Genomic DNA, 21,319 nt, shown 5'->3' with positions numbered 1-21,319 from the left:
GAATGGAAGGAAACGGCGGCTGCAGGCTTGCCAACCGCCCTACATTATTAAAACTTGCCTCTCCGCCCGCCCCGCCCGCCCGCGCCACTCTCGGCGAACATTATAAATCGCACATCGCAAGTACACTTCAAATAATAACGTCTGAGAGCTCCGTTAATGAATTGATGCTTCTATTGCTACGAACTACTGTATGTGGAACAAGCGTTGCTAGATTTGTGAGATGGCCACAAATATAATTAAATAACATTAGCTAGTCCAAACTACTTTCACCGAACCACGGAAACTTGGGTTAGACTAACTGTAACAGTACCATGAACAAATTGTATATAAATATATTTTTGTAATATTATATACTTGATGTGGACATAGTAAAACATAGATGTTGGATGTTTAATAATTACCTAATAAAGAAAAAGGTACCTCGTAGATGTTTCTATGCACTCTGTAAGATATAGGTACCTCAGTAAATAGAGATGTAATACGCAATCATGGTAAAAACACACCTACCTTTATTCAGAACTTTTATACCCAACCCTATGTGGCTTGCGCATAAGCTGTGCAAGCCGCAGTTGGTTGAATTTTACCCACTGACACTAATTGCGCCCTCAGAGGGAGACTAGAGGGTCGCGCTAGTTACCATAGTTTATAAGAAGGTGTAAAATTGACGCAACCCTTTATACCGCCTTATTACGATGTACGAGCGTCGTGCCTGCGCGCCTCCGTCGTGCCTTATCTCCGCACGAGGCTCATAAGCCAGGTTGTTACCTCCAACACATTGTAGCACATTATGCGCCGACAACACTCTCATCCTCACGTAATAAGAGTAGCTATTCTTATGAATATTTCGCTCGCCCTTGACAATATGCGGTTAGAGATTATGGCGTGCGGCTTCCGCAGTTGGAGCGTGTGACTCCGCCAGATAATGCATGCGCCTGCAACAGAACTTTGAATGCCAAAGTTTGCGGCTGATCTCTGATAGCGCCGCTGGCGTGCTGCCTCGTGCTCATATTAATTACTGTTAGAGAATTATTGCGCGCTACACTTGATTAGATACGGATCACATTGTATGTTCCCAATATTTGCTTTCCTTGTAATAATCCGCTTAGAAGACCGCAGTTATAATCTGGGACGGTGGCCGATTCGAGTGCTGCCGTAGATACGGCGCCGAAACGTCAATCACAAAGGGGTCGGTTCAAGGATGAAACTGAAGGGTTGGATTATGAGGGTCTAATTCTCTGTTTGTGATTGTTATAAGGTAGGATTATTAATATTCAGAAAGTCGGATGATGTCCTTAATTTACTTTTATAGCCTTTTCTGTGACTAAGGGCTGTATGTGCGGGCGGCGATGAGTCCCTTGCGGAAGGGATTTCCTTTGTTGTTACACTGTTAATCTTTGCCACGTAATAGGGGTAAGCTGAAATAATTTTCACGACTAAACTACTTGCAATAAATAAAATCCTTCCTAAATTTCTCTGTTCATAATCGTGAAGACTATGGTGAACATTGCCCGGTTATCGTCTTAATTGAATGGCGTAGTGACGACCGAATGGCGTAGTGGTTAGTGACCCTGACTACTGAGCCGATGGTCCCGGGTTCGATTCCCGGCTGGGGCAGATATTTGTTTAAACACAGATATTTGTTCTCGGGTCTTGGATGTGCCCGTAAAATGGCAATAGGCCCGCCCCCTATTACATTGGGAATATCATAACACTCTGGCGAAAAGTGGGTGCAGCAATGCACCTCTGCCTACCCCGCAAGGGAGTACATTAGTACAAGGCGTGAGTGCGTGTTTTTTTTTTTATTTAAATACTTACTTAAATTTTATACAAAAGTCGGATAAACTTCAAATTAGGTAGGTACTTACTTTATGCTTAACTTTAATTTACTTATTTTTAAGGATTTATAAATCAACTGTAAAACTCAAGTACTTATCCCTGAAAAGCCTTTGAAAAACTGGCGAATAATAGAGTTAAAAAATCATAGCTCGACCAATTGCTTCAGGTCTTTCAGTGACGAATTTCTGTGCACAGACGACATGAATTATTAAAGCGTTCAATCGTTAAGTTCTGAGGAATTATTCAGGCAAATCCTCCTAACGAATTGTTTGCTGTATTCTTCAAAGTTTGCCATTCCGAAATATTAAATCTTTTTTCAGCACAATCACTTTTCACAGGCGAGAGATGATCGGGTCCTTTGTGAGGACTTAAAAACTACTTTTCTACAAATTAACTTTCAACAATATTCCCGTATAAACCAAACTTATAATACTGACTACAAACGTAGGCATTATTATACTTTTAATTCTAACAAACAAATATTTTGAGCCACCGTGATTTATGATTTGAATATCTCATTAAAGTTGACCGTTTTACATTCTTTGAAAGAAAGAAAGAAAGAAAGAAAATTTATTTATTTCTAACACACACAGAAACAACACATACATTTACAAGAAAAAGTTTATAAAGTAAATAAAAAAATAAGTAATTAAAAGAATGTTGCTTCTCGGTGCTGAAATGGGTTCTAGTTCAGCTTGATGCTATGGCAGGTACTAAACCACACCATAGCGCTGGTTTTCAACTAGAACCCCTGGGTGAAGTCACGGACTGACTTGACATACAAAAAAAAAAACATAAAAAATAACAAACAGAATAAAAAACAGTAACATATACTTATATGCTTAAACAAAGCGTCTCGGTCGTCGCGTCGAGACCATAAAACTAATAATTAGGTCAAAGGGGGACGGGCGGGGGAAGGGAGGGCAAGCGCGCTTCTGCCTCGCGGCGCGTCGAGCCTTTTTCAGTCTGAAAATGTCTCCCACGGCCGGAGCACGTCCGTGCGGCCAGCACCCCACCCCCCGCGGAGCCCCGAAGCGCCCGCGCAACCAGTTTTTCAACTTTGCCACTGGTAAACAATGTGTGCAACAAGTAGTTAATACGCTTGTTTTGCGTGTAGTAGTGAAGGAGACCGACTAGTTACATACTTTAAACTATGAATTGCTACGCAGAGCATACACAGAGTACAATTGGAAACTATAAACCATGGTGAGATTGGTGAGTTATCATTTATATTTTACTTTTTATAAATTAGATTACAAGTTATAGTATAAATTAGATTACAAGTTATTGATAAATTAATTACAAATATTGACTAACTAGCAATTATTAAGAAACATTCATTCATTATAAGTACTTACATTATATTCATACGTATACCTGGTAGGAAAATAAGGTATAAAGGATTTAAAATATTTAATTGTAATATTTTTTCTTTGTTCCCTTTCAGATATTTTGTCAAAGTGCACTACTTTGTCAATTTTTTGGGTATAAGTACCTACGCTATATAATGGTTTACGTTGGCTGACTACTTCAAAATACCTACATCTTTTCTTTGCCTACCAAGCTTCAAATGGCTTTATACCTACCATGCACGGAGTGCGGCTGCTTTGCAAGGCTTGGAGGCTGTGCTCGCTTGGGACAACTTTACCTTCTGGCTTATCGTGATAAACATAAAGTTAGTATAAAATTTTATTTAACTTTTGCATAGAAATAAGGTAAATCTTGAGTCTTATGCTAAAAGTTTTTACTGTTTTTAGGGCACGTATCGGAGGGGGCAAGTTGTTCCAGCACTTACTAGCAGCATACTTGAAGGAACCACGGAATGCTGCTGTTTTGAAGCTTGGCGTCACCAGCATATACGAAGAAGCACGCGTGTTATGCCTGTTGTGAGTACTAGACCAGTCTAATTTAGTATAGAGGTAGTCAGGAGAACGTGTTTTAATAATTTTAAATAATAGGGTTGCAAAATGTAGTTGTCTTCTGGCCTGTAATTTTAACAAATTTGAATTATTGAGGTAAGGGGTAACATGCGCGCGTGGAGCTATGTTGAAGCAAAAACGAGCGCACGCATTTTGCACCCTTTGAATAAGTTTCTGCGTTCGCGCCAGTAGACATGGGCCGTATACTGTGTCTGCATAGTTAAGTTTAGAAAGAATTAATGTTTCGCAAACTTTTATTCTTAGGTCTGTGTTTAGGTAAGGACGAATATTGTAAAGTATTTTGATCTTATAAAAACAATTTCTTATAATGTCTAACAGATGCGACTCAAAACGAAGATGTTGATCAAACTTTACTCCTAAATTGCGTGCTTCTCGCACACGCTCTATACTGTTTCCTTTAATTCTTATATCTGGCTGTAGGTTTTCAATATTTTCAATCTGTTTTTTACTTCCTATTATCATAAATTTTGATTTCAAGGGGTTAAGGACCAAAGAGTTCCTTGACGACCAGTCCGCTACGCGGTCTAAATCATCATTTATTTTTTGTATAACTGACTCAAAATTGTCCGGTGAACACGATAAATATAATTGTAAATCATCGGCGTATATATGGTAGTTGCAATTGTTTATGATTTTTGTAATATCGGTACAGTATAGAATAAAAAGTATAGGGCCAAGTATGGAACCTTGCGGAACTCCTCGGTTAACAGGAAAAGGACAAGACTTCACAGTAATACCATCACTTCTTCTTAGCTCCACTATCTGTGATCTATTAGACTTTGCATTTGCTTTACACTGCATAACACTCACGGCTTTGAATTGTTTTGTTGTGTTTTTTTTTCGTTGTTGCGCTTTTTGCAAACACTCCCTTGTTGTGAGTTGGTGTCATGAATTTGTGAAACGAAAAGTTTACAGTTGGAATATGTTTGTGTTTGCCTTATGGTCCGTACACTTACATACAGTATGCAGGTTATACAAAAATAGGAATGTCATGTATGCACGCACAGTCGCAAAAATACAAACAACTGACAGTTTTACACCTGAAAATATCAAGTTAGCAGAACTTGGGTGTGTATATACCAAATATAATATAACGCGTCATTAACTTTATTAGCCGTTGTATAGGACATAAATAAAGTGCATGCTTTATTTACAATTTATTTAGAATTAACTGGATATGTGTAATACACATTGTTTCTTTAAAGCTAATCAATTCGATAAAAACACAATGAACCCAATATTCAATATCTGTTAATTAAAATCAATCCCTTCGTTGTTCACGTCTCATTGTTCTGCGATCCAGCAGTAGGTACCTAAGGACTGAAAGGTATATTTTATTATTTAACAAATTTGAATTTAATTAACATACGTATAGACTTATGCGAAGTAAATCATTCTTTTAGATTTTATAGAACAATGTTTCTATATTTTTATATGGTGAGATAAAATATTTATTATTTTCAGAATAATCCACATCACGAATAAGTGTTGTGTGCGGTATGTTTTTTTTTTTTTTTTTTTAATTTTATTCATCAAAAACTTACGACTATTTTTAACAATTTGTTTCGCCAAACTGGTAACAGTTTGTTGGCGGTACGCTCTTATCATTAAATTATATAAACCTATAATATATGCATGCAAGTGTACTACTAACTAGCTACTACAACAAGCAAGATTCGGATGTGCCTCATTCGGATTACGATCGCCGTTTTTCAACATCCTATAAATAATCTCAACATCCTCATCGACGAATTTATTCCAAAGTGACGGCAAAATATCCGAGCAGGAAATTAAAGGAATCGGGTGTGTCGGCCATTATGAACTCGCATCAATCATGTACTTCCATTGAGAGAAAATCAAGTAGGGAACTAAATAAGTACGAGTATACTTTATTTTAATACGCTTAAAGTGTCTTTATGGCACCTTTGAAACGATATCAACGCCTTGTTCGCAGGTATTTTGCATTTTTTACGACATATTTTTAGTAGGACATACCTATTGTACATCTAGTATCATTAAGGATTAATTGTCGTGTTGAATTTAATATTAAGAAGGCATACCCAGCACGCCCTCGCGGTGATTTTAACACAGACTAGGTAGGCCGTTATGTATAACATATTCGCAATCTTTAACAATTACCTATATTAAGTGTGATATCTTATAAATATATAACTTATAGTACTATGTTCAAATCGTTTCACTTTTGAAAGGAGATATTTACCGGGTGGCTTTGAACAAAACAAAATAAAAATAGCGCGAATAAAGGGTCCACAGAGAACCAACCGAAATACTCTGGATGATTCGTATACTGGAGAAACGGGCCCAAATTGCTCATTTTGTTTGGTTTATGTAACAATTAGGAAAAGGAAAACAGCAGGAAAGAGGTTCCTGTACCACGTAATGGTGGAGGTTCGGGAACCAAAATTAAGCCTTACAGCCAGCGAGCGGCCGCGTAGCCAGAATACGTTTGCGTAATTCAGAGTTTTCCGACTGCATTCGGGTTTCATTAATTCAATTGGTACAATGCGATCGCTGAACGCTTTTCAGCTTGTGTAAATGGTACATACGAGTAGCTACAATACAGATTGGAGGCCATTGAAATCTCGAACCGGCGTTCTATGCGTGATTAATGTGTGCGGTGGAGCGGAGACGGGAGTTTTTATCATGCAAATCACTGGCTGCGGTAACTATGTGTTGGTGTTGGGACAAATAGCTGGGGAACCGCCAGCCGAGGATTGTGACCGGCGCTATCGCCCTAAACATTGCTGACGACAAACTATGCTCGGCGGCGCCGCGACAGAATTGCGGCTACAGGGAAAGTTATAAGTGTTATATTATAACCGTCGTTTTTCATCGCGTATCGTGCTCCGTAACATTTTCAGTAGGGTTCACTGAAAAACTGGCTCGGTATATTTATTTATTAATTTTATTTCGTTTATTTTCCAAAAACATATTATAATAGGTACACTACAATAATAACCAGTCAGAGTTCAAAATTAACTGTTTACCTACTCAAATTTGTATGTGCACCTTCAGAATCGACATCAGTATCCAACTAGCCATGCACCCCCACAACCTTCAAAAATAAAGTAAATTAATTTAGCTTAGACGGACGCCGGACGCGCTTAACAAAGTGTTCTTCTGAAAATTTGGTCCGCACAAAACCGGTGTAGCTCCAGCGGAAGGGTACCGTTCAGTAATTGGTACCTTTAATAAGCAATTTAGGAAATTCACTTAACCAGCGTCGCTTACTAGTATAATTAGATACGTTGGTAATTAGAGGGAGAGATGCAGAGGGCTCTCGGAGCCTGCCTCGGCTAGCGCAGGAAGCAGCACCGGCGAAAATTAATTTTCTTTAAGATAAACCTTGTTTAAATATTACAAGAGCACTTTTATCCGCGTCTTTGGGATACACAAACGTGGTTTGTGTTTCGGCCGAAAGAGGGCCGTATGAAAAATTATTATTTTAATAATTAGGTAAAAGTACTTTTATAATACCTCAAATTTTGTGTAGGTATTATTTTATCCGTTGTGAAGTCGGTTCTGCTGTTCGGTTGTGAAACGTCCAGAGTGACCAAGGGATTCAAGAACCAAATACAAGAGAATTCCTTTTGAGTGGAAACCGCTAGGAGGCCATCGGAGACGCGGTCGCCCCGTGCACACATGGCAAATGACAGTGGACGGCGAGCTGCGAGCGCAATAGGCCTGAGCTGGACGGAGGCCAGAGCGGTTGCTGAGGACAGGACGGCGTGGCGCACTCTCATGAAGGCCCTCTGTACCACACCTTAGGACGCAAACAACATTATTTTATTATTTTTGAAGATTTTTAAAAGAGAGAAGAAAGAACTGCATTTAAATCAATATAGGTACTACTCAACAAAACTAAATACTATTATTATTACTCAATAAAACTTCTTTACTGAGGAATTAAATGTTCCGTATTAACAATTTAACATGTACATGTAAGTAGCATATATATGGATGAATGTAGGCATTTACGTATTTACGTGAAACCTAAAATTTGCATAGTCTAAAATTTTAATTCAAAGCATTACCTTGCCGTACAGCATGAGTAGGTAATAAAAAAGTGGCTCATAATATGTGAGAAATGTTACCGAAGGTCATTTGGAAGAATATTCGGGCCCGGCAATACACAGTGGCGCCCACGACTAATGACGTTACTGATCAATGACTTATCACACTTTGATATGCGTAGACATGGTATTACAATAACATTTATTAGAGAAATTTCCAAAATTGTGGTACTGTACACTACAAAAACCGCTGGTTCATACTGAAAAATTCAACATTAATCACAGGATGAACACATTTTTGTTGACTTCAAATTTAGTATTTTTTTATGATTATACGAATCTATATAGGTATAATTATCTACATATATATGTATATTGTATACGTCGTGCACATTGGCCATTTTTGCTAATCAGGCTGAATATCTGTAATTTTAAGTCTGTATAAAGGCCCAAATCAATTTCTACGATAATAAAACGATATGACGAGTATAATAATGCTCATCCTGGTTCCGTGTGGCTCGTCTACCGATATTTCCGTCATAATATCACTGTTGCGGAGCCTTTAATATATCTCACGTAGTTAGACGCAGAAATCAGCGCGGCTGGCGCGGCTGATTGAGTTTTCTTCCCCATTGTGCCTCCATTAACAAAATAGCTTTCTTTTCCCATGTTCTGTTCCCTTTCTCCGTCGCCATGTGTTCGGGCAAAATTATATAAGCTATTATTCTTTCTCGCCCCGATATTGACGGCTGTAGTTATTTCAGCGAGAGTGTTTTATTAGCGCCACGTGTGATAGGGTTCGGGCGATTCGTGATTCTCTATCATTGTGTAGATTTTATTCGAAGCTAACTTTGAGAATTTAAGCTGTAGTGTAGGTATAATTTGTTTGTTCTGCAAATACAGTTACGTTTTATACAATGCGCAAATACATTTATTTTGTTATTTTGCATAGAGCGTGGTGTAGTTGCCAAACGTGTCACGTCGCAGCGGCGGCGGCGGCGGCGGCGGCGCTCCGCAGCGACACACGATCCGCCGCATTTCCTCGACAACAAAGCCTCGGCGCAACAATATCGAAAACAAACTTCCCGCATTTCCAAACCGATCCAAAAAACACTCCTCGCAAACAACTCGTAATTCCAAAAACGTCTGTTACTAATTTCTTTTCCGATCTAAAAAGAACCATCTTTCATTTACGACGACATTAGGAACAAGAAAATTTCAAGTTTTAACACGAACTTTCGGAAATTTCCGTACTTTGCGACGCTTTTTTTGTGACCCATACTTTATCGTTAATCTTGGGAACAAAAAGTCGCCAATGCTCTTAGAGTCGTAACTTACTGTAACAGTGTAGGGCGACAGATTTAAATTACCAGCTTAAATTGCTTGCGGCTTCGCCTGATGCTGGAAGTAAGAAATAAAGGGGGATTAAATAGGTACAGCTCCACAGCAACCTGATTAAAACCGCCGGCGCAGCGAGCACTGTCAATACTAGCTGCTATAACTATTCATTAGTGTAATGAAGCTTCCTGGAGCCCCTCGTCGTTTAATCACCCTTTATTTTAGTTGCATTGCGTAAGTACTGGTATAAATGTAATAGAAGTGTTCATTATAGTTTATAAATTATCGACTCTGGCACTCGACTGCATGGCATGAAGTTCATTCTTTTCATTCATCATCATCAGCCCACATAGTCCATTACTTCATATTATAGAATGTGTGTGTAAAATTACGAAACAATCTACCAAATAACGAGTGAAACTTTAAACCTTTTGAAATTCAAAACTGATTTCAGTGGCGGTAATTATTCATTAACGTCCATTAACACAAACGATTCAAAAACCTATTGATGCGTTTAATCCGATTTTTATTTAAACTTTAATGCGAAATGCTTTGTATATAAATTAATTGATATTCAATATTTTGATTTTACATTTTCATAATAGTTTAGCTCATTTTGGCGTAGAACTGAGAAAGGTGTGTTTGACCCAAATTTGTCCCGGCCTGTACTATGGGCCAAATCCAATTCTTTTATTGACAAGGTGTACGTTTTATTGACATTTGAGTTGGGACGCGAACGTTGGGATGGGAGTAGGACACACCGTCTTATTAAAGTTAATAATAGGACGCAGTCGCTATTTCACTTAACTTAAAAATAAGATTAGTTAAGAACTAAAGAGTAACTTAATTACTAAAAGTCTAAACACTGAATTAAATCTACTATACAATTGTGTCTAAAAGAAAACATACAAAACAGTTAAGTAACTTTAAATCTCCACAGTGTAAAGAGACAGCAGGGTAACAATTAACAGATTAGCTCCAAAAGATACTGCTACCGACAGCATATTTCATTCAATCACGCTGCCGCGTAAATTTTTATCAGCCTGCGGTTTGATCGGAATTTTAAAACATAAATCGGGAAAAAACCTGCGACGACCTCCACATAAAGCAGATAAGCCGGCTATCGAAAATTGCTACTACATTATTGGAAAATTTTATGTTTCCGTACTTTTTATAGAGCCATATATTGGACTTTCTATACACCGAACCCATTTTTACGGCTTTAACGATCATAAGTAGGTGTTTTATGAAGGTATGACGTTAAATTATATGGATGGTGGACGTATTTCACGTTTCCGAACCTGAAGTAATTACTGGTTATGTTGTAACGTACATTTTGAAATTCATTTAGATTTTACGTGTACTTGATGAAAGGAGTTTGTGTTCATGCATACAGTAATTAATCAGCAAGGTAGGACGTTCTGTTAGGTCATTGTAGAGGCCAATAGATAAATGTAACTTAACTTTCCCCACTACTACTTCTAAAATGCGGTGGAGGTTATAGTTATCTTAATATCGCAAATAATAAGCAGTATTAAAATATTTCCGAGATTTTTATGTAAGCCAGTTTTTAGAATTCCGCACATTAAATGGTATAATTACAGAATGATACTATCACTTTGTTGCTGCTGCTTAAATTAAATTATAATATTTCTTCTCACTGTTTACTATACATAGGTAGGTACGTATATTACATCATAATGGAAAATGCCAACATCCAATATGTAAATGACTTTTAAAATAAACGTTCAATAACTATAAAGCTAAAGCTTGTCACAGGGGAATGAATAAAGCTTTTAAAATAAACTACTCCCTGCTTCGTCTTTGATAAAGGTACTTATAGGAACATACATAAAGATTGTTGTCTTGACGCAAAATATTCTAGTGTTATTAGCTAACCGTCATAAATAACAGATAAGGTTTATTTTTAGATCAACTGCATGAGACGACCGTACTAAAATGCTAATATTTTGAAACAAGCCTCCTTGGACCCTCTATTAGAGGTACAGTAAGGGGCAGAGAAACCTGACCCCCCTCAGAAGCATTGTTACTATGAGAGGAGGGTCAGGTTTTTCTGCACCTGACCGTACAACGACAAAACTTGAGTCGCCAAAGATCCAGAGCCTTACTCTTTCATTAACCATTACTAACCATTTTCTTATACTAAACGAGAACGGATATCAGAGCGATCCCACTTTGAAATGTAATAACTACTCATTAGCAATAAAAATAGTGAGGGTGTTTTTATTGCAGCTTTATTAATGTGAAACTTTACTAACCAGTCAGGATAGTGTCCTCCGCGGACTGCGCGGGTTCGCCGGATGTAGTAGGTATACAAAAGAGGGTGACTTAGTTGTGTACCTTAGTATACCACTTTAAATAGTTTTACTTTAAAAAGTACAGTTGATGCGTCACTCAGGGAGTCAATACACCCCTTTACCCCAGAAGGCCTAGCACGGGTCGCAAAACGCGCACGTCAAAACATGATGTAGCCTAAAATTAAACCTTCCATTTTCTAAAGAGAGCTATTGCCATAGAATAGTTAAATAGTTACTATTACAATACATATATTCATTGGCTCATACGATAAAAAAAACCAATCAGGATGTCTAATAATATGGAGTCTCTAGTCTCAATTATTTAGGAACGGGGTCAATAAGAGTGCTTATCCTTGTTTTGGCGTGCTCCGGATAGAAAGGGTTTTGTCACTACATCACGGGTCTCAAACAAATAGGTGGATGGCTCTAGCTATATTTCACACAAAACATAATGTACCTACCTAATAATTTTATTATCATATAGACATATTATTTACAGTGGTAGGTAATCATAATAGATTCCCGATGCGACTTGGACATGATAGTCAGTCATTCATAAATTAAAGCAGGGGGGTGAGCCTGAAGTAAGTGAATTATCATTGTCGTCAGTCTTTTAACTTAATCTGACTGACCAAACCTTTTACCACCGTTTCGTCAAAAAAAGAATAAACACATATTACCTATCACATCAACTTCGCACAGTAAATCAGAGTAGTTAGTTGTAATATCGATTTGGATGATATAATATATACATGTGTACCTAGTTTAGAACATGGTATAGCTGTATCAACGTTAGGACCAGATTATTTTGAAGGCTTGTAGAGTTATATGTATGTTATAGTTTATTACATGTATCGATTGTTCGCGCGGAGCACGGGCGCACGTCACGCGCACTGGTCGGCGCGTAAATTACGTCCCCACCAGACGCTGCGCCACCGAACTTCCCGTTTTTGTTTCCAAGATTAACGATGAACAACAAACCCCTGAAAAAACGTGTCACAGAAAACGGAAATTGCCTAAAAGTTTGCAATATAAATCTCGCCCTTTGTTCAGCTTTATAGCATTTATGTAAATAATTACCCGACCCCTTTAACGGGTATCGCCATTTGGACGCGCTGAAAAAGTGTAATAAGGGTTTAAAAGAAAATTACCTACTACGGGATAATGGGTTTTCAAGTGGGTGCAGAGGTTATATAGGCTAGTTGTAAGTTGTATAATAACGTATTATGACGCGTACCTAAGTACCGAGTAAATTAATTAGATTAACCTAAAAGGTTAAGGCGGTGTATTTTCGACAAGTTATATGAAAATACCACGTGCTATATAAGCTTTTGGCAGGAGCTAGCGAATTTTGTGCAATTTAAGTATTAAATATTTTAAAGCATGGTGAAAGTAATTTCTTACCTTACAATTTAACCAAATATTAGAGTGTAAAGTTTAATTGATTAATAAAACCAGATCTCTCTGAACAAAACATAATCTAGCCTACTGAAACCTAGCCACAATATATTCTGAAGTTATTTAGAAAACATTTGGGTCTAAGGGAATAAAAGTAAATTGTCCAAAGGAATGCTTTCTAAGCGATTTTTAACACACACAATCTACTTACCTATACACACTTTGCGGGCCAGGATGAGATGTGTCTGCATACCATTTACATAAATGTATCCTAAAACAATTTATGTAAACGATGCCAGAATAATGCCCTACACTATGTTAGAATGCGGGAAGGAAAACGTTTTTATTTGCCGTTTATAAGCACTTAACTGGGCATATATTTCAAAGCATATGGATAAATTGCCTTCGCGCAAATACGGTGAAAGTAAACATTATCATCCTTTTGAAAGAAAAACAACGTAATAATTTATGTGTTAGCCTGCAATAATATATCTACTAATACCAACATTTAAAATATTAAAAAAACGTACAAAATACGGAGTTAACTTACACTAAACAAGTTAATTAATCTAATAAATAGTGATAAGTATAAGTATAACTAAATAAGTTGTGGGCCTAGCTCTGTTTCATCAAAATCTGAGAGCAGCACATAATAATTTATGGTAAGAAGAGGTAAGAAAACTCTCTTTGAAAAATATTATAACGATAGTACTTAAGTACCTACCTAAATAATAATACGTAAATACCTTTAATTATGTGCCTATATAGGCTACCCAAGATTGGAATATGCCGTGTACGTTCTGTAGAAGTAGGTAGGACAAAAGAATGAGACAATTTGGACGCAGTCCACCCTTGCTGACCTTAAATCTGACGTTGGCTTGGATCTCGGCCAATATAAGTTAGAGTAAGGTTGGACTAGTTAGATAGCCGCCACGTAGTTTATAAAAAATACAATTCTGTTCAGTATTATGCTTTATTAGCTGATATACTTTTAGATAAGTAATTTCATTTTTATTTATATTTTATACTAGCTGGGGCCCGTAAGCTTTTCTTGTCTTAAATGACTTTCCCGGAAAAACTACCTAAAATATACATACAAGATAGAAAAATACCTAAGAATCAAAGGTTTAAAGGTATTTTTTTAAATTATACTTATTAAAAGCAGTTTGTTTCTTTAATTAAATAATGAAAAAGTTAAGTGTAATATATTGAGTCTTATTGTATTCCCGATCTCTCAACTATCTCAACACAAAAGGATGTTTTCAGTTTCGTTATGGTATTTCAAAATGATAGGAGCATCCCACGAGTAAGTACTGAGTAGGCATCAAAAATTAAATAAGAGTTTGTGTCGAAAATCTGTTATCATGAAAAGGAAATCCAATTAGGGAAAATAACGAGCTCTTTCATGAACATAAGATTCTCCACAGAATATAAATTGAGTAAATACCTGTTGGGGTTTTCTTCGAAATTGCAGAGTCAGTTGTGGCATATTCAGTACGTTAGCTTTTTGACAATTGCTCTTTTGAAATGCTTAGTAGGTACGTAGGTACATGAGTATTATACTTTATCTGAATTTATCATTGAAACTTTTTATGTTTTTTTTTGGGAAAATTTAAAGCATAAGTCAACGAAGTTTCTATTTTGAAGGTTTTCCATCCAAAATATTAAACAGTTACGTCACCAACTGTATTTTCTTTAAATTCCTAAGTTTCAATCATATTTACCGACCCTAAGCATTTCTGTGTTGTAACATTAATTTAATTACAGTCCATTAAATATATTTCTTCCAACACGATCTTGAAATACGCAAATGTACCTCAGTACAGCAGATTTCAGCAGACAGAACAGTAGTCGTGTTAAAACTTCGTAAAGCACGTTTAGTACCGCCTGAGGGAATTAAACATTTTAATATCCTGTCAGAAAAACGGCCCTCAAATTCCAATTTTCCACTCCGACAATCCACCGACGACAAAATGCGAACGACGTTTTTAAATAAAGAATGACGTCTCGGTATTATAATGTTATTAATCTGCGTAGAATAAAGTAGCTTGCCATATTGTTTTTATTCGACCGACATTTTTGCTTCCGTGTTTGTATGAACTGTAGGGATGAGTTAAGATGTTTTTTTTCCGTATGTGTGGTGGGACCTACATCACGTGTAGCAATCTAGTGGTCGATAAACCTGACGTCGCACGTCATTTCGCTGCCTGGCAAATGCTTTCAGTAGGTGACGTTGCGACATGTCGTCTATGTGGCTGTAGTCTAGACTACATGAGCTCCTCATATCGTCTACTCTACTACCATTTTGCACCTTTCTCTTTCACCAGGAAACTATAGTTTTAACTTTAAACTAAGTAAGTAAATACGTATTGAAAACTTAAATATTCGTCATATTTTTTTACTAATAATAAAACTACGAGAGTAAAACGTATTAGGTACCAACTGCAACCGCCAACCACACATTCCACGCATACTTAGAAAACCTCTGCCCGGTGATTATCTATTAATGACGGCTGCCAGAGATGCCTGTTATAAGTGCCCAACTCGGATCCCCGATCAATTGGGGTTAAGAGCAGTAAATCTTGGAACATCCCATCCCAGAGGGGCACTGACGAACTTGCTGTTAAGGCGCCGTCACCATTGTGGTTTCATTATGGAAATACCCCGGACATCGTGAAAAATTATGTGCATATACATGGAGTTGTCATTTTTGTTGAACAGGTTTCTTTCTAATCTCTATTGCGTCTTTGGTAGACCGATTCAACAACTAAAATAAATGCTGGTAAAATAATGAATGCCAAAAAAAAGGTGTCCACCGCTCGCGGCTCGGTACATTGCTATACATACCTATATACTCCCTTATTACATAACGATTTACGAAGCACGGTTACTATCATTTATATGAACTTTAAAGAGTATTTTAGCAACACTCAATACGTATAACGTAGCCTTAAGTAACGGCTTAGCTGATATCATCTTCGATGCAAACTTTAATTATAACTATCGCAGTAGCACAACACCAGTGTTTAATATGAAACATCGCTCTAGTTTCAGACTTAAATGTTGCACTTTAACACGTAGAACTCTAGTAGTTTCGGAAAACATCGACGCAGATTTATCTACATACATTTCTACAAGATATTTTTCACATTATAACAGAATATTTACCAGAATAATAAATATTTATTTATAACATAGGCTAAAAAGGACACAATTTCATGAAATATAAAGTAACAAGTATTTAAAAACTAAGAAGAAATAATATCTATAATAACTCAAGACTAACTCACTTGAGAATCGCCATCAACAATTTCTCATTCGAGATTCTAGTTGACCTACGAGAACATTCCATTCCATCGTTTCAACAAAGGGCTTTTTGCAGGCCGTGTCCGGGGCACGGCGGCGGACCACAAAGAGTTGTCAGCCCGGTGACCGGCTCTGCTGCGTATCGACCGTTCCTGAAACGATATTATCTATGACGATATGGATAAAGAAGTTAACCATTGCTACGTTCTGCTACGACACTGTTACAACAACGCTTTCCGTAGTAAGCTCTTTTTCCATAAGTGCTTTGCTGAACCAGCGCTCTGATTAGCGCGGGAAAAATATCCATAGAAAAGTAAGCGTCAATCAATAAATCAATAAATGTATTTTATTATTAATAAAAATAAATAAATAAAAATAAATAAGCGCTATGTAAGTTTCCAGCTTTCTTTCCGTATACGGACTAAGATAGGCGTAGCTAGATACCGGGCAGAGCCATTGTATAACGTCAGCCTGCATTGCTCCGCTCTTATAATTTAAAGTACTTATGTATATTATGTAGACTAATGGTAAAAATCGAATATGGGAAATTAAACTTTAAACTCAATTTTGCTGTTATTCGCGCGATGGGCCTTTCGATAAATCCGTTCGCGCGATTAGAAATAGTGATAAGCAGCAATCATTTTCGTCGGACGCACGCACAAGCCAATGATTGGACAGAGTGTTTAATAATCAAAGTTCTCTATCGGGTGCCGAAATAAATAATTATTATGTTACTAGCTGTTCCCGCGAGCTAGCTGTTCGTTTCGCCTTAAAAAGTTTACCCGTGGGAATTCCGGGATAAAAAGTAGCCTATGTTCTTTATCAGGGCCTAGAATAGAATAGAATAGAATAGAATACTACTTTATTGACTAAAAATAACACAAATAACAATTTATACAGTGGAGTTAAAGCAATAGGCGGCCTTATCGCTAAAAGCGATCTCTTCCAGGCAACCTTTGGGTGGAGGAATGACTTAAAGAATAAGTTGGGAAGGTGTACAAATATAGTAGTAAACATTCACAATTTTTATAATAAATACTTAAATACATACATACAAGATATACAAAAAGGCAGAGGAAATAGTTATCTAGATTTATATTATATATACTTAGGTACTATTGCAAGATTGAGGAAAGATAATGTTCTTTTACTTGATTTTTGAATGCTATAATTGTCTTGGCAAAACGGATATTTAGTGGTAATGCATTCCACAGTCTTATAGCAGTAACAGTAAATGAGTTGCTGTAAAACTCAGTAGTATGCGATGGGAAATTCAATAGACGCATTTGTGAGGATCTCATTGGTCTGTCGTCTGGATGGTTTTTAAAAATAAAACGCTCTTTGAGGTACGCAGGAGTTGAGGGATTGAACAGCACAGAGTAGAGTAAGGAGAGAATATGAGCATTCCGGCGAAGGCGAATTGGGAGCCACTTGAGTTTATTGCGATATTCGGATATGTGGTCATATTTGCGTAGACCAAATATGAACCGTATGCAGAAATTTTGAAGGCGCTCAAGTTTATTCAGTTGCTCCTCGGTGATATCTGAATAGCAGGCGTCAGCATAGTCGAGAATGGGAAGTAGAAGAGTTTGTGCAAGCGAGATTTTAGTAGCGGTAGGTAGAAAGTTACGCAGTCTTCTCAGACTGGCAGAGGATGCAAAAATCTTTCGACTGACTTCACTAATCTGTGGCACCCAGGTTAGGTTGGTGTCGATGAGAATACCCAGATTCTTCACTTTATCGGCGAAAGGAATATTAACACCGTCAAAAGCAATCGGGGGTAGTTGAAGCCAGTCAATTTTGGATTTCAGTCTCGAGCTGCCAACCAGTATGACTTGAGTCTTTTTAGGGTTGACCGTAAGCCCATGGCACTTGCTCCAGTCAGAGATTCTAACGAGGTCGGAGTTCACCCTTGATATCGCGTTTTGTAGCTCTTGTGGAGACGATTGGCAATATATTTGAAGGTCGTCTGCATACAAGAGGTAGGAACATGAAATAGTTTGCGATATGCCGTTAATGAATAAGGCGAAGAGGAGAGGAGATAAGACGCCACCTTGCGGGACTCCGGCATTGGTGCTGCACCAAGTTGAAAACGAATCTTCAATGCGTATCCTCTGCCGGCGACCACGCAAGTAACTATGAAACCAGCCAACAGCTTCTGGAGATATGTTAAGTGAACTCAGTATTCCTAGCAGTATATCGAAGTCAACGGTGTTGAAGGCGTTACTGAAGTCAAGCAGTGTTAGCCTAGACCATTATGTATACCAAATTTCATTCAAATCTGTTAAGTAGTTTATGGCGGGAACGAGTAAAAGACAGACAGACAGACACAGTTACTTTCGCATTTATAATATTAGTTAGGATTAGGATAAGAACTCACTGGGGCCCTTGGCTCGGGATTGTTCCCAGCCTGATTGAGTTGATAATGTTGCACACGTCATCTGGGGTGACGTCCTCCTGTAGAAATAAAAACATATGAAACAAAACCACTCCTCAAAATTTTCTTTCTAGAGTTACTTTAATTCAGGATTTCTGTTAAAAAAATACGAGTTGCGTGACCTCTTTTCAATCTACAAGCATGGAAGTAGAAAAAAAGGAAAAAAAAAGTATTTTTCTACTTCCATTTCTACAAGCTTCTGTGAAGAAAAAAAGAACTCTATCCGAAACTATCAGAAACAAGTGACGATAGCATTCCGCAACTCACATAGTAATCATCGTCGACCACCACCACGGGTGCATTCACACAGGCTCCCTGACACTGAACAGTCTCCACTCCGAACAGTCCATCCCGGGACACCTCCCCCAGCCGGCAGCAGGCCGCCTTCTCCACCACCTCGAGGATCTGGTCGGAGCCTCGCAGCATGCAAGGGGTTGTCACGCAGACCTTGATGTTGTACTTGCCTTTGAAGCGCCTGGTCGAAAAATGGGTGAGTTTTAGGACTTAAAGGATTTCGTTCGAGTGAGGCATGGGCGAAATGGGGATTGATTAACTTGCAACCCGACAACTTAATAAAAGGAACTTATCTATACTTACTAGTAGTTTTAGATACATTTTGAACATTAAATATATAGTAAAATGTGGTGGGGAAATTTTATTTTCGCCCTCGAATTTAATATCTCTTTTAAAAGGAAATATACATAACATCATTAATAAAATAAAATAATATAAATAGGATGAAGGAAGTTAACGTACACTCTATTAACCACTTAAGTATGGGAAAAGAGGGTAGGTACCCACTCAAATTACGGGCCCATTCTTGGAATATTTTTATTGCCTCTCAAGTAGATTCAGGGTAAATTTACAACGGACACCCCATACCACAACCCTCCAAATAAGAATATCGTAAAATCCGTATTCTAATCTTAGCAAACAGTTCATTTATCATAACAAACTCTTCGTTAACTATCTAAATGTATCTTTTTAGAGTACTTAAATAAGTATATAATTTTATTCAAAAAGAACATATAACTTGACAAAATAAAAGGAAAACACTGAGATACCGATTCTGTAGCACTACTCAAAACCACTGGAAGAATTTATTACTACTACACTCACGAGCAATGTAAAAGTTCCAATGACATATGTAACGGCAATGGCAGGTGGAACTTTTTAATTGCCATAGATATCTATGAATATTTAGTTATTTATTATTATTTAGTTATTTTAACCTTTTAACCATAGTATAAAACGTGGCCCACTCATACACCCGCATCCGGGGCATGTCGAGTACTTCAGCCACGCGGTGCATGGCGGAGACGGGGAGCCAGCCGGCCTGCCGCTGCGCCAGGTCCACGGCGGCCGCCAGGGCCGAGCGCTGGAACCCCGCTGGGTAGTTCTTGATTATCGCCTCCAGTCTCTGGGATAGGGGAATTTGAAGTCTTGGGTGAGGCAACGTTGCGTAATAGTGCTACATGTGATAAAATACGTTTTTATTTATGGTCCGCGGTCCGTGTGAACGACAGAATGTACACTATTAATGTAATTGCAGATTATGAGTGTGATAGATTGGGTTTCCACCAACAGAACTAAGGTTAAGATGGGGCGCCCTCCGGTGGTATACAACGGACTATCAACTAACTATGAGGATAGGATGCTCCTTAATACTCGTTATTAGAAGTTGTCTCAAAACGTTTGCTATATTATGATTGATGATTGTTTTCCTTCGTACCAGTCTACAAAATTATTTACTGTAAGAAATTATAAATTAAATTAATTAAATTGAAATTAAAATAAATTAATTTTGCATGAATCTAATACATCTCGAGTATAATGTCAAATAATAAAATGGTTAACAATAAAGTCTAACCTCCATATTAGCTTCAGTGAAATTAAACGGTGTATTTGGATTGTTGTCTTTGCTATCCCGGTGTACTGCCAGCTCCTCGCTACCCAGGGATGAGGATGTCGACACTGCTCTCAGGATCCTCCGCACCTGGGGGATATGTTAACTTCAATAACATAATCAACATTCAGTCATGGTGGGTTGGTGGGTCATCTTGGGCTATTACTTCTATAAGGCAAGGGTAGTCACTCTCAAAATCCAAACGCAATCGGCACGCTTAGTACAAAGAGCTAGAACCTTGGTTAACGTAGCCCTCAGAAGCTTCAGAAAAACAAAAATGCACCGATAACCACGACAAGATAATTCTGATCATAGAAGGAATAGCCCAAGATGCTGCAGAAAATAACCTCCTTTTACACTACTTTTCAACAAAAAAACAACATTATCTCTTCTATCTTACGTGAGGCAGGTGGGGTTTGATATTCATTTTTGAAAGGAACATGATTTCGGTAATATAAGATTAACAAGCAACTGAATAAAATATTAATATCAGAGAAAGACATGGGCTTTTCAGCTAGTACAAAATGTCACTCTTATTTTTCAAGCTCTAATTTTTTGTTTGTGGGCACATCTATAGATGGCGCTGTAATGAGAATTATAATAATGATAATTGAGTCCAAATAATATCTGGCAACATTATTTTACTATTATTTATTTTTAATACTGGTAATTATTAAAACTCCGGCAATGGTACGTTTCTTTACAGTCAAAATATTACGTCAAATTCAACTGCTATAATAGTTATTAAATATTTTAGTATCTAGTCATTCACGAAAATTTAATAAAATAAAAGATTACATATATAT

The 21,319-nt window shown here is 37.5% G+C and overlaps 1 protein-coding gene and 1 long non-coding RNA gene across 2 annotated transcripts; one reads left to right on the top strand and one right to left on the bottom strand.

The window, feature by feature from the left end:
* The first annotated feature begins 2,390 nt into the window (after positions 1-2,390).
* On the top strand, positions 2,391-4,547 carry LOC125491465. The gene is made up of 3 exons (XR_007268320.1): positions 2,391-3,051; positions 3,284-3,511; positions 3,594-4,547. It is a non-coding gene; the product is annotated as an uncharacterized LOC125491465 (long non-coding RNA).
* An 11,480-nt stretch (positions 4,548-16,027) lies between these two features.
* On the bottom strand, positions 16,028-21,013 carry LOC105392372 (probable NADH dehydrogenase [ubiquinone] flavoprotein 2, mitochondrial). Its single transcript, XM_011563985.3, has 6 exons — positions 20,914-21,013; positions 20,478-20,603; positions 19,840-20,027; positions 18,875-19,082; positions 18,551-18,627; positions 16,028-16,322 (listed from the first exon to the last, which is right to left on the bottom strand). The coding sequence occupies exons 1-6, from the start codon at positions 20,953-20,955 to the stop codon at positions 16,226-16,228; spliced, it is 738 nt and encodes a 245-aa protein (XP_011562287.3). The 5' UTR covers positions 20,956-21,013; the 3' UTR covers positions 16,028-16,225.
* Between the last annotated feature and the right edge of the window lie 306 nt (positions 21,014-21,319).

This window comes from Plutella xylostella, chromosome 5 (genome assembly GCF_932276165.1).
Source record: "Plutella xylostella chromosome 5, ilPluXylo3.1, whole genome shotgun sequence".
In the NCBI taxonomy this organism is placed as follows: Eukaryota; Metazoa; Arthropoda; class Insecta; order Lepidoptera; family Plutellidae; genus Plutella; species Plutella xylostella.
This window is presented reverse-complemented; position numbering and strand designations above follow the sequence as displayed.